General features: G+C 41.5%; 1 protein-coding gene across 3 annotated transcripts in view; it reads left to right on the top strand.

Moving 5' to 3' along the window:
• Positions 1-14,446, top strand: part of LOC122544157 (tectonic-3-like) — an 85,207-nt gene that overhangs the window by 41,277 nt on the left and 29,484 nt on the right. For 2 of the 3 annotated variants that reach the window (XM_043683187.1, XM_043683189.1), the window contains exons 7-10: positions 2,837-2,955; positions 5,824-5,853; positions 8,278-8,334; positions 10,754-10,831. In XM_043683187.1, the coding sequence (XP_043539122.1) occupies positions 2,837-2,955; positions 5,824-5,853; positions 8,278-8,334; positions 10,754-10,831 (284 nt within the window). The remainder of the gene's footprint in view (positions 1-2,836; positions 2,956-5,823; positions 5,854-8,277; positions 8,335-10,753; positions 10,832-14,446) is intronic. The other variant, XM_043683188.1, reaches the window with a different exon arrangement.

The following is a 14,446-nucleotide window of genomic DNA, read 5'->3' on the forward strand; positions in this document are numbered from 1 at the left end:
CCTCCCAAGCAGTTCTAGCAAATTTCCCTGCCAATATATTAGCCCCCTTCCAATTTAGGTGCAATCCGTCCTTCTTGTACAGGTCTACCCCAAAAGAGATTCCAATGATCCAAAAATGTGAATCCTTCTCCCATACACCAGCTCCTCAGCCATGCATTCGTCTGCACTATCCTGCTATTCGTGCCCTCACTAACTCGTAGCACTGGAAGTAATCCAGATATTACTACCCTTGAGGACCTCCTTTTTAAAATTCTATCTAACTCTCTGTAATCTCCCTTCTGAGTTTCAACCTTTTCCCTTCCAATGTCATTAGTTCCAATGTGGACAATGACCTCCTGCTGGCCCCTCTCCCTCCGTGAGAATATTCTGCACCCTCTCTGAGACATCCTTGATCCTGGCACCAGGGAAACAACACACCATTCTGCTTTTTCTCTGGTCACAGAAAGGTCTGTCTGTACCTCTGACTACAGAATCCCCTAACACAATTGATCTCTTGGAAGCCGATGTACCCCTCATGGCATCAGAGCCAGTCTCAAAACCAGAAACTCGGCTGTTCGTGCTACGTTCCCCTGAGAATCCATCACCCCCTACATTTTCCAAAACAGCATACCTGTTTGAAATGGGTATATCCACAAAAGACTTCTGCACTCGGTGCCGACCTCTCTCACCCTTCCTGAAGTTAACCCATCTATGTGACTGTATCTGAGACTTTCCCTTCTTCTTATAACTGTCATCCATCGCTTACTGTTGCTGTTGCAAATTCCTCATCGCTTCTATCTGTCTCTCCAACCGATTCAATCGATCTGATAAGATTTGCATCCAAAAGCATTTATGGCAGATATAATCTGCAGTAACCCTTAAACTCTCTTTAAACTCCCACATCTGACAAGAAGCACATATCACTGCAAAGGCCATTTTTGCTCCTTCACAATCTACAGACCCAGAAAATAACACTGTCATATTCCTCTACAAACACTGCCCCAAGTTAAATTAATAGCTATGGCTTATATTTTAAGTTTAATCAAGAGACTTATCTCCAAAAACATATAATCAAGAAAGAATCCACTATACTCGCTACTGCAGTCTTTCTCTTGGACAGACTTAAAGCAACAATTAACTTATCTGATTCTGTGCTGTGAACTTCGCCCAACAATTGTGAACTTCGCCCAACAGTTAAATTATTAAAAGAGATTGGACAGATGGCTTGTTTTCCTTCAAGCAGAGGAGACTAAGGGAGAACAGGAATGAAATGCTTGAAATTATTGTGAATTGATAGGGTAGACAGGAAGGAACTTTTCTTGTTTAGTGCAAGGTTCAATGACCTGAGGGTGTAGATTTAAGGGAAGGAATGGGAGGTTCAGAGGGGAATATAAAGAATTTTTTTATCCCAACCATGGCGGGAAATTAGAATTCACTGACTAAAAGGATGGTAGAAGCAGCAGCCTTCAACATTGAAGAGGAATTTAGATGTGCATTTGTGATGCCAAGGTACATTAGGCCAGATGCTTGAGAATAAAATAGATGCTTGTTTTTGACCAACACAGACTCGCTGGTGTGAAGGGATGTGAAGTGTTAACTGTCGGTTGGTCTATGACGGGCTGGATCAAGTCACCAGGTTACAGTCACATTGTAGCTTGTATTAGGTTCTTTTCGATCATATTGCTTTTTCTCAATTTTTACTTCTATCCCGGAAACCAGAACAAACATCCATATTTAAATTGGATGTCTGCCAAATTTTCAATAATCTACGTTTATGGGACAAGTTTTTCACAGCAGATATTTAAAATTAAAATTGAAAAGTAAAGTTAATGCCATTTTCAAATTTTGTCTTAACTTTTGGCTTCTTTCTCAAATCAGTTTTGAATTGGTGACGCTTTTGGATTCAGTACTGATTTCATTCGAATGTAAGGGATATTTGCGTTGTAACAGCTGTGAGAATTCTGCAAATACAATCAGTTTTCACATGGAGTTTTTTAGCTTTACCGGGGGAAATAGACCAATAAAGAGTTTGACCTCAATCTTAACTGTGCCTGAGGATCCTTCAAACACCCCTTCTGGTTCCTGTGTGATGTATTACTTAGTCGTTTTTTTCTCACTGAATGTAAATAAAACAGTGGGGAAAGTGCTCTTCTATATTCCTGAGATTACCTGCCTTGCCTTGCAAGCATTCCTTGTTGCTGTCTGTTCAGAGTTCTGCTTGATGTATGTTGGTTTTTAAACTACATCCCTCCTCAAGATTCCTCTTCTTTGCCCATCTTCCATTTGGAGTGGACTGCACCCTTGATAACAAGGACTGCCTAATGAGGACTGCATTCTGCGTCTGACCACTTGTTGATATACCCTGTTTCTCAGGAGCAGGTAGTTTACTCTGCGTGAATCATTCTCATCTCACTTCTGAAGTTCATCTGTTTTCTCCATTTTTGAACGAAGCTATGAGGAGGTCAGAAGGTAAGTGGCCGTGGAAGAACAAAAACCTAGCTTCAGTGAGATATTTACTGCTAAACATCTGCTTGGTAGTGCTGTTGGTGATCCCTCCATCACTTTACTGATGATCAAGAGGAGACTGATGGAGCAGTAGTTGGGCAGGTTGGATATTTCCTGATTTTTGTATCCTGGGTAGAGCACAACAGTTTTTCACATTGTTGGGTGCATGCTAGTGTGGTGGCTGTACTAGACCAGGTTAGCTAGGGATACAGCAAATCTGGAACATATCTTTTTGACTCATATCATAATATCTTCAGGGACCATAGCATTTGTTGCTTTCAGTTTCTTGTTATCAGCCATTTCTTGTTATTACATGAAATTAAAACTGCTCAATTTTGGTACATTTATCTAGGTTTTCTGCAGGATCGTAGCACCACTTGTACCCGGAGTGTTAGAAATCTGACTGATAGTTGCGATATGCTGGCGTCATTGAATGCCGTCAAGTATTATGAGAAGATGTACTTATTATCGGTGAGGCTGAGATTATTTTGTCTTTCTGTCAGTGACAGCTACAGTCAGTTTTGCATTATCCATGACCCCTCAAATCAGAATGCTGTATCAGTTTGAACTGAAAACAAAAAAATGCTGGGGATCGCAGCAGGTCAGGCAGCTCCATGGAGTGAAAGCAGGCTGATGTTTTGAGTCTAGATTACTCGTCATCAGAGCTTTTTTGCCTTGGCATCCCACCGAAGTACTTTGTAAAGTTATGAGAGTTTCTGCCTCTACACTCTTATAGGCAGTGAGTTCCAGAGTCTCACCAACCCCTCAGTTTAAAAAAGATTTCCTCACATCTGTTCTAAACCTCCTGCCCCTTACCTGAAATCTGTGCCTCCTGGTCATTGATCCCTTCACCAAAACGAAAATGTTCTTTCCTGTCATAAATCTCAATCATGTCCTCTCTCAGTCTGCCCATTCTCTTTTCAGAAGTAAAACTCTCCAGTCGAAGCAACATCCTGGTAAGTCTCCTGTGCACACTATCCAGTGGTGTCACTTCCCTCCTATAATGTGGATTCCAGACATTCACACAATACTCTAGCTGTGGTCAAAGCACAATTTTATCCTGTTCCAGCGTAACTACCTTTTTTCTCTGCCTCATCAAATAAAAGCAAACATCCCATGTGCCTTGTTAATCACTTCACCCACCTGTCCCACTACATCAAGAGAAAAATGGATATGCACACTAAGATCCCTCTGATCCTCAGTGCTTCCCAGGTTCTAACATTAATTAGTATTCCCTTACATAGAATATTACATCAGTACAGGTCCTTTGGCACTCAATGTCGTGCTGACCTGTGAAACTAATAAACAGCTTGTCTAACAAACACTATTCTATTATCATCCATAAGTCTATCCAATGACTGTTTAAATGCGATTAATGTTGGCGAGTCCAGTACCGTTGCAAGCAGGACATTTCCTCGCCCATACTGCTCTCTGAGTTAAGAACCTACCTCTGGCATCTGTGCTATATTTATCACCCCTCAATTAAAAGTTATGTCCCCTCATGCTAGCCATCACCATCCGAGGAAAAAGACTCTCACTGTCCACCCTATCTCTCTGGTCATCTTGTATGTCTCTATTAAGTCACCTCTTAAACATCTCCCTAACGAAAACAGCCTTAAGTCCCTCAGCCTTTTCTCATAAGACCTTCCCTCCATACCAGGCAACATCTTGGGAGATCTCCTCTGCACTCTTTTCAGTGCTTCTACATCCTTCTTATAACGCGGCGACCAGCACTGTACACAGTACTCCAAGTGTGGCTGCACCAGAGATTTTGTGCAGCTGCGACGTGACCTCATGGTTCCGAAACTCAATCCCTCTACTAATAAAAGCTATCACATAGTATGCCTTCTTGTCAACCAGGTTGGATAGGGTTGTTAACTTTCAGGGATCTATGCATGTGGACACCAAGATTTCTCTGCTCATCCACACTACCAAGAATCTTACCATTAGCCAGTACTCTGTTTTTTTTTGATTACTTACAACAAGTCCACACCGACCCGCTGAAGCGCAACCCACCCATACCCCTACATTTACCCCTTTTTTTTACCTAAAAACTATGGGCAATTTAGCATGGCCAATTCACCTGACCTGCACATCTTTGAACTGTGGGAGGAAACCGGAGCACCCGGAGGAAACCCACCCAGACACGGGGAGAATGTGCAAACTCCACACAGTCAGTCGCCTGAGGCGGGAATTGAACCTGGGTCTCTGGCGCTGCGAGGCAGCAGTGCTAACCACTGTGCCACCGTGCCCCGTTACTCCTTCCAAAGTGAATCACCTCACACTTTTCTGCATTAAACTCCATTTGCCACCTCTCAGCCTAGCTCTGCAGCTTATCTGTGTCCCTCTGTAACCTGAAACATCCTTCTACAACTCCACCAACTTTAGTGTCATCCCCAAATTTACTAACCCGTCCTTCTGTGCCCTCATCCAAATCATTTATAAAAATGACAAACAGCAGTGGCCCCTGAACAGATCCTTGCGGTACATCATTAGTAACCGAACTCCAGGATGAACATTTCCCAGCAAGCACCACCCTCTGTCTTCTTTCAGCTAGCCAATTTCTGATCCAAACCATTAAATGACCCTCAATCCCATGCCTCCGTATTTTGTGCAATTGCCTACAGTGGGGAAACTTATCAGACTCTTTACTGAAATCCTTATATACCACATCAACTGCTTTACCCTCATCCACCTGTTTTGTCACCCTCAAAGAACTCAGTAAGGTTTGTGAGGCACGACCTATCCTTCACAAAACCGTGTTGACTATCCCTAATAAAATTATTTCTTTCTCGATGATTATAAATCCTATCTCTTATAATCCTTTACAAAATGTTGCCACAACAGAAGTAAGGTCAATCCAGGGTTGCCTGTACTCCCCTTCTTGAACAAGGGGACAACATTTGCTATCCTCCAGTCTTCTGGCACTATTCCTGTAGACAATCATGAGATAAAGGTCAAAACCAACGGCTCTGCAATCTCCTCTCTAGCTTCCCTTGTTTTGTTTATCCTGTCCAAGTATTTCAACTCACACTTATCCAGATTGAATTCCATTTTCAACTGACCAGCCACAGTAGGGTGATGCTTTGAGAGGGGGGACGTTTCAACATTGATTCGTGTTATGAAGCTAAATGAGAAACGCATGAATTGTAGCAAGGCGGCAGGTGCCGAGTCAGGGCTTGCTGCATGTCAAGACAACAGCAGAATGTTAGCAAAGCTCATGATTTACACGGATGTTCATGTTCTGTCAAGCTTGTCAAGAGGTAGGGGGAGGATGAATATTTTGACTTGATTCTCATGCAAGATTTACTCTGGTCTCTTTATGTTTTTGTTTTACAGACCCCGAATATTACCTTTGTGGAGAGCTGGGTAAAGCAATTCTATTGTAAAAAGATTTCAATTCTGATGTCTAACTTGACATAGTATTTCTGTATCTCCAACTCTTCCCCTCTTACCGTCACTTCCATTTCTGTCGTCTTCTCCAAATTTCTTTTTCCTTTTTTGTTCAGTTCTATTTTGACTTTTTTCTCATCCATTTTTCCTAACTATTTTCTTTCTTATTAATTCATAGCATATGTCTGGTACTGATTAGGCCAGCATTTATTGCCTCTCCCTAATTTCCCAGAGGTAGTTAAGTCTGCACCCTCATTGGATAGGTCTGGAGAACTTGTAGGCCACATCAGGAAAGGACAACAGATTCACTTCCTTAAAGAATATTTGTGAACAAGATAGGTTTTTGCAACAATTGAAAATGGTTATGTGAGTTTCCCCTTACACGAGGAGGGATGTGGATTCATTGGAGATAGTTTGGAGGAGCTTCACTAGATTGATTGTAGAGATAAGGGGTTTACTTCTGAAGAGAGTTTGAATAGCTGAGCACTATACTCGCTAGAGTTCAGAAGGATGAAAAGACATCTAATTGAGGCATAAACAATGTTAAAGGGGATTGACAAAGTCAGTATGGAATAAATGTTTCCCCAAGTGGGGCAATGTAGCGTGAGAGGTTGCAGTTTTCAGATCAGGGATAGCAGATTTTAACCAGATAAAGAGAAATTGACTCTCTCAAAGGGTCATGAATCTTTGGAATTCATTATCCAAGAGTAGGTTGGATGCTGCGACTTTGAGTAAATTTCAGAATGAAATTACACATTTTTAATTAGTAAGGAGTTGAAAGATTATGGAGAACAGGCAAGAAAGTGAAGTTGATATCAAGGTGAAATCACTTATGATTACATTGAATGGTGAGCAGGATCAAGAGGCTGAATTGTCTATTTCTGTTCCTCATTCTTATGTCCTACATTAGTGTCATTCGGCTCGTTTTTTATTCCAGATATTATTGCTTTCACATTTCACTACCTATTCTGGTGGGATCAAGCCCACGTCCCAGAACTTTGGCATTGGAATCTGGATTTCTAGTCCAGTGATATTATGATTGTGTCACACCTCTTCTGTCTTCCCTAGTCTCTGCTTCCCTCCCTCTCTCTCACTGCCTCTCTCTTTTTCCCTGACCTGCACTTCTTTCTTTCCCGACTCTCCCCAGCTCTCTTTTCTGGCCTCTCTCACTCTTTTCTTCCCTCTTTCTTCAATCCTCTTATTATTTTGCTTATATCTCCTTTCCCCTTTCTCTATTTCCTTATCTATCTCTCTTTTCCTTGTTTTCTCTTTCCTCTCATTTCTCTTTCCATATCCTGTCTTTTTCTCTCTTTCCATTTTTGTCTCTCTCCCATTTCTTTCTCTTTCCCTGTCTGTCTGTTTCCTCCCTTTCTTTCCACAACTTTGCTCACTCTCTCCACTGCCTATTTTAATCTCTCTCTAGCTTTTCCTATCACTCTTTCCGTATTTATACCCTGTCTACATCTTTGCCTGTCTCTGTCTCTCTCTCTCATTTTTTCTCTCCCTCCTTCCCTCTGTCTCGAACCCTTCCGTTCCCTGTTTGGTATGATTGAAAAAAGGTTACGAAAAATGTGTGAAAATTTGAAAGATGATTTTGCAAAACTGCATAGAAAAAGTGAAGATGGAGAAGTGTGAAACCATTGTGATGAATGCATAAGTGCATGCAAGCATGAAAAAGTGCATGTTGTGTTTGAAAATGTTTTCAAAAAGAAAACAAACTCTGCCAAAAAGTTAAAATTTCAACATGCTTAGTTAAGGAGAAAAGGAGAGCAAAACTGTGGAAAGGATCAGAAAGTGCAAAATGGATATAAAAATGCTTCCTGTTTGTAAACAAGTGAAGGAAATACAGTAACATTTTAAAACGTGTAAAAGGTTTTAAGTAGTAATAAAGTGTGTGCTACATTAATGGAGGAGAAAAGGTCTGAAGAATGAGTGCAAAATGTACAAGAGTGAATTAATAGCAAAATGTTTCTAATAATGATTCCTCTAAGAAAAAAGTCGGGAGATACTTGAAAAAGTAAGTACTGTTTGAGAATTTAAATCTGGAATGTGTATCATAAAAGAAAGGTCCATGGGAATAGAAAGGTTCAAGTAAACAATAATAGTATGTGATGTTAAGACATTAGTTTTCCAATATGCTAATCAAACTTTTAAAGTTAATTACACTGGATAATCCTGAATGGTTCTGAACTGTCAGATTCTGAGTAGCCGAAAGAGGGTGATGAGGCATTCTGTACCTGACATACATACTCCTGGGTTTTGTGATGGCCCTTCTGAGGATCAGAGTACAGTACACCAGAGGCTTGTTGTAGGCTGAGTGATTTTGATGTGAAAGGACAGTGCTTTCGACATTCACAAATGAATTGCCTAAAATGGGTCCTTGGGTGACATATGTTCCAGATGAATGAAGTGAATGGGACGAAGCAACAATTGTGGAACAAAAAAGCAAATCATACAGTAAGTTTCAATATTAATTACATTTTCAAGATGGTAACCAAGAAGTACAGTTCATGGACTGGCAGAATTGGTTTTAAAACCTGGAAAGTAATAAAGCACAGCCGGTCTTCGCTTCATCTTGAACTTTGGCTTTTTCTTTCTCTTTCTTTCTTCATGTCTGTCTCGTCATTTTCTTATAGACTTGCAAAGCTCAAATATTACCATCACTGACATGTTACAACAGTTTTATTGTTGATTTCAATTCTAATATGTATCTTTCTGTCCGATCTCTGTTACTTCTTCCTCTCTCCCTCACTTCCTCCTCGCTCTGTTACCTCCTCCTCGCTCTGTTACCTCCTCCTCGCTCTGTTACCTCCTCCTCGCTCTGTTACCTCCTCTTCGCTCTGTTACCTCTTCTTCGCTCTGTTACGCTCTCTTATCTCCTCCTCGCTCTGTTTCATCTTCCTCTGTTTTTTTTTGTTACGATACAGAGTAAATCCCTCTGCTAATTTAAACCAGATTCACGCAAAAGCTCCCCTCATGACGTAATCTATGAATTTTTGAGTGACAAAGAACTATTCCAAATATCACTATTTAAAGAAAAAATTAACAATTTTATTCTTTAAGTCCAAAAGACAACATTATACAACAACTATTTACAACTACTTTCCCCAAAAACGATCCTTTACCTCCCACTATACAATGCTGGTCTGATATAAAAAACCTCCAATTAATATTTCCAAAAAAAAATGACGTTTCAAAACCAACCAGCTGGGTCAATTCTCCTTGGTTGATTTTCCTTTGTAAATTTTCCTGGGTCATCTTTTCTTCGGTTTTCTGCTGCACAGATTCCTTATGGGCAGGTACCTTTCAGAGAGCTATTCTGCTAGCAGTCGGTTGATGCTTAGCTGCTCTTTGCTGTTCTCTGCTGTTCTTCCCAACTGTTCAAAATACCTGATTTTATATTACCCCAAAAACATTGGACCGTCTCGTTGATTTGATGCCATCAAAACATCAAGATACAATAAAAATTAAAATTTTAGTATCTTGTGGCATAATGTGTCAAATTCAAATTTGTTGTGTACCATGGCAACGCAGCTCCAGCTATTTGTTTCACAATAAATGTTCTATTTTTAAATTGTTCAGCACACTCTGTGCTTTCAGTCAGTCCTTGGTAGCTTTCACTCTCTCTTAAAGTTACAGTACACACCTACACCTTCGTAACATTTCCTCTTCTCTGTTTTCCCCCATATCTTCCATGTCTATCTGCGCCTCAGCTCTCTGCGCTGCCTCCTCCGTCTGAGTGCTCCCTTGCCATTCCCTGTAGCCCACAATCCATTCCCTGCAGCCCTTCCCCCTCTATGTGTGCATCCCTTACTCAGTCTGTTTCTCTTCATTCTCCGTTCTCCCTTTTTTTCTGTCTCTTGCTCTCTTGTTCCCTGTGTGTGTCCCTCTGTTTCTCTCTTGCTGTGTGTCCCTTCGTCTATGTGACTGTGTTACGCGACCTTTCCATCTCACTTGATCTGTCTGTTTCTGTCTTTCTGTATGTCACTCTGTGCCTGCCTGTATCTCTCATTCACTTCATATCTCCCTCAGTGTAGTCTTTGTACACCAGCTTCTGTCTCCCTTCCTGCCACTGTCTCTTATCTCACCTATTTTTCTTTTTTTTTATTTCTTTATCTCTTCCTGTGACTCATCTCTCCCTCTCACTTTCACTATTTCACTGTTTTTCTGATTGCTGTCTCTCTTTCACCCTTTCTTCCCTTCCCTTTCTCTTTTATCTTTCTTTCTGCTGTGCCCAGAAATGTACTTTTTTGTTGTTTCTAACCCTGTTCTGTGTCTGCAAGTCTTTTTCTAAATTGTCCATTCTTGGGATTCATTGGCAATCTCAACCTTGTTGCCATCCTTTTATGCATGTGGCAATTGGTGAACCAGATGAGCTTTTATGATAATTCAATTAGGATCGGACCATTGGGAATAAGGCAGGCACTTTTTCCAGAATAGATTAATGAATTGAATGTAAATTCCATCCCTGCGTGTGGATTACTGCTGCACTACTTTCATATTGCCAACCACTGTCCATGTTCAATGGGATTGAGTAGGCAGAGCTTTACTCGCGTTTAATTCAGTGCTCTTCCAATCTTAGGAATGTTCGCTTAGACATTGTAAAAACAGCTTAGCTTTAATCCTAAAGTTGTGTTATATGTCCTCTGGGATTGATTGATTGATGGGGGACAGTATAGAGTGATCTTTAAATGCGCTTAGAATGTTTGATGGGGATTTTGTGTGGATAGAGTTTCAGTCTGTATCTAACCTCAGTTATATTCTGTACTTGGTTCTTGCTTTGCTGAAACTTATGTCTGATCACTCATTAGTGCCTGGGGGTGTGAGTGAATACCAAAGTCAGTATTACACTCTCGATTCTTTTCTCGGTTTGCAGGTTCAAATTTCAGTTGGCAATGAAAGTGTGCTACCACCGTGGGTGTCGAACAACATGTGCAAGAATGTGGTGTCAGAGGTAAGAGTTAAGGCCCAAGAAGGGATTTGATAAATGCACAGTTCTCCGTGGTGTGACAACTCAGCAGGTCCCGTAGGGTATGCCACTGTGAGTAAGCAGAGAGAAAGGAAGCATGACTGAAGGAGTTCCGGTCAGCTGTTTGACTGCAAGGTGCAGCACAGCTGAGCCTGAACAGTCAGTCTGTGAGGAGGTGCACTCACCTTAGAGTACATTTACATTCATTTCGCATGATCTTTGCTTCAACTTTAGAATCTGGAAGACTGAACCTACTCTTCCTGGCCTATCAATTCACAGTGCCAATCCTGTGGTTGTGGTTCCACAGCAGCAGTCGATCCACATTTATGATCAAGGTACTGGGTTCACTCGTCCATGAAACAGCTTTATACTGTGAGCCTGCGCCACATTATTATTTGATTCCAGCTTTAAACGTTCTAGTTATTTGATTTTGGTCTATCTGAAGATTGGAATGTGCCAGCTTTTACAGTAAGATGCTAGTTGCTGGGTTCTGAGAGAGTGGTGACCATATATTGAGGATAGGAGCTGGAATAGGCCATTTGGCCTTTTCAGACTGCTCCACAATTCAATATGTTCATAGCTGATCATCCAACTCAATATTCTGTTTCGACTTAGCCTCAAGAACTTTCTATAACTATTTCCTGAAAGATATTCAATGTTTTGTCTTAAATCACTTTCTGTGGCACAGGTTCACCACTCTTTGAGTGAGGAAATTTCCTCTCATCGCAATCCTAAATGGAATACCATGTTTCCTTAGACTGTGACCCCTGGTTCTTAAATATCCAGTTGTCTGTGTTTACCTTATCTAGTTCTTTTGTAATTTTGTAGATTCTGAATAGATCCCTTCCTCATTCTTCAAAACATTGGCTCCAACCCATCGTTATACACAGTCCTGTTCCAGGAATCAGTCTGGTAAATCAGTGCTCCATTCAATGCGTAACTGGAGCATCGTTCCTGCACTGAAAAAATCAAACTGCGCATAATACTCCATATGTGGTCTCAGCAAGGTCCCTATAAAATTGCAGCAAGACATTCCTCCTCCTCGACTTGAATTGTCTCACTATGAAGGCTAACATACAATTTGCCTTTTTCACCATCCATTTGATCTGTATGCTTACTTTCATCAACTGGTATATGTGGACACCTAGATCTTATTGCACCTTTCCCCTTTCCCAAGTTACCGCCATCGAACAATGACGATCTGCCTTCATTTTATTTGCTGCCATTATACATCATCTGCAATGCATTTGCCCACTCATTCAAGTGTGCAAATCAATGAACATCTCTGCATCCCCTTCCAAACTCACCCTCCCACTTAGCTTTGAATTATCTGCAAATGTGGAGATATTACGTTGCTTCCCTCATCTAGATGTTTGAGGACTCATCGACTGAGGTAGTATGAGCTGAGATTAGAAACAGGAAAGGAAAGGTCACCCTGTTGGGAGTTTTTTATAGGCCTCTGAATAGTTCCAGAGATGTAGAGGAAATGATAGCAAAGATAATTCTGGGTAGGAGCGAGAGCAACAGGGTGGTTGTTAAAGGGGACTTTAACTTTCCAAATATTGACTGGAAATACTATAGTTTGAGTACTTCAGATGGGTCAGCTTTTGTCCAACATGTACAGGATGGTTTCTTGACACAGTATGTGGACAAGCCAACAAGGGGCAAGGCCACATTGTATTTGGTACTGGGTAGTGAACCTGGCCAGATGTTAGATTTGGAGGTAGGTGAGCACTTTGGTGATAGCAACCACAATTTGGTTATGTTTCCTTTAGCGATGAAAAGGGACAGGGAAAGAGTTATTGCTGGGTGAAAGGCAATTATGATGTGATTAGGAAAGGTTCAGGATGCACAGGATGGGGAAGGAAACTGCAGAGGATGGGCACAATTGAAATGTGAAGCATACTCAAGGAACAACTACTGTGTGTCCTTGATAAGTATGTACTTGTCAGGCAGAGAGGAAGTGGTCGAGGGAAGGAGCCTTGGTTTACTAAAGAAGTTGAATCTCTTGTGAAGAGGGAGAAGAAGGCTTATGTTAGGATGAGCCGTGAAGTCTCAGTTAGGGTGCTTGAGAGTTACAGTTAGCCAGGAAGGACCTAAAAAGAGAGCTAAGAAGAGCCAGGAAGAGAAATGAGAAGTCGTTGCCAGGTAGGATCAAGGAAAACCCTAAAGCTTTCTATCCATATATCAGGAATAAAAGAATGACTGGAGTAAGTTTAGGGCTAATCAAGGTTAGTAGTGGGAAGTTGTACATGGAGCCCAAAGAATTAGGGGAAGTGCTAAATGAATATTTTTTGTCAGTATTGACACTGAAAACAGACAATGTTGTCAAGGGGAATATGACATATAGGCTACTAGACTAGATGAGATTGTGTTTTACAAAGAGGGGTTGTTAGCACTTCAGGAAAGTTTGAAAATAGATAAATCCCCTGGATGTGATTTATCCTACAATTCTTTGGGAGGCCAGGGAGGAGATTGCTGTGCCTTTAGCTTTGATCTTTATGTAGTCATTGTATGTACAGGAATAACGCCAGAAGACTGGAGGATAGCAAACGTCCCCTTGTTTAAGAAGAGGAGTAGAGACAACCCCGTTAATTATAGACCAGTAAGCCTTACTTCGGTTGTGGGTAAAGTGTTGGAATAGGTGAGAAGAGATAGAATTTATAATCATCTAGAAAGGAATAAACTGATTAGGGATAGTCAACGCGGTTTTGTGGGATAGGTCGTGCCTCACAAACCTTACCGGGTTCTTTGACCAAACAGGTGGATGAGTGTAAAATAGTTGATGTGGTGTATATGGATTTCAGTAAGGCATTTGATAAGGTTCCCCACGGTAGGCTTTTGCAGAGGCATGGCATTGAGGCTGATTTAGTGCTTTGGATCATAAATTGGCCATCTGAAAGAAGACAGAGGGTGGTGTTTGCTGGGAAATGTTTATCCTGGAGTTCAGTTATTATTGCAAGGATCTGTTTTGGGGCCACTGCTGTTTGTCATTTTTATAAATGACCTTGTTAAAGGCTTAGAAGGATGGGTTAGTAAATTTGTCGATGACACTAAGGTTGATGGAGTTGTGGATGATGCTGAAGGATGTTGCAGGTTACAGAGGAATATACATATGCTGCAGAGCTGGGCTGAGAGGTGGCAAATAGAGTTTAATGCAGAAAAGTATAAGCTGATTCACTTTGGAAGGAATAAAGTGTACTGGGCTAATGGTAAGATTCTTCGTTGTGTAGGTGAGCAGAGAGATCTTGGTGTCCATGGGCATGAATCCCTGAAAGTTGCCATCCAGGTTGATAGGGTTGTTAAGAAGGTTGAAAAATGTGATGCTGGAAAAACACAGGCCAGGCAGCATCCGAAGACCAGGAGAATCGACGTTTCAAGCTGTTCTTCAGGATTGAGGCTGGTGTGCCAGGCGGGCTGAGAGAAAAGGTGGGGGGGGGGGAATTGGGGGGAGGGGCACTGGGAATACGATAGGTGGCAGGAGGTGAGGGTGAGGGTGATAGGCCAGAGAAGGGGTGGGGGCGGAATGGTCGGAAGAAGATTGCAGGTCAAGAGAGCGGTGCTGAATCCGGGGGTTGGGACTGAGACAAGGTGGGGGAG

This window comes from Chiloscyllium plagiosum, chromosome 47 (assembly GCF_004010195.1).
Source record: "Chiloscyllium plagiosum isolate BGI_BamShark_2017 chromosome 47, ASM401019v2, whole genome shotgun sequence".
Classification (NCBI taxonomy): domain Eukaryota; kingdom Metazoa; phylum Chordata; class Chondrichthyes; order Orectolobiformes; family Hemiscylliidae; genus Chiloscyllium; species Chiloscyllium plagiosum.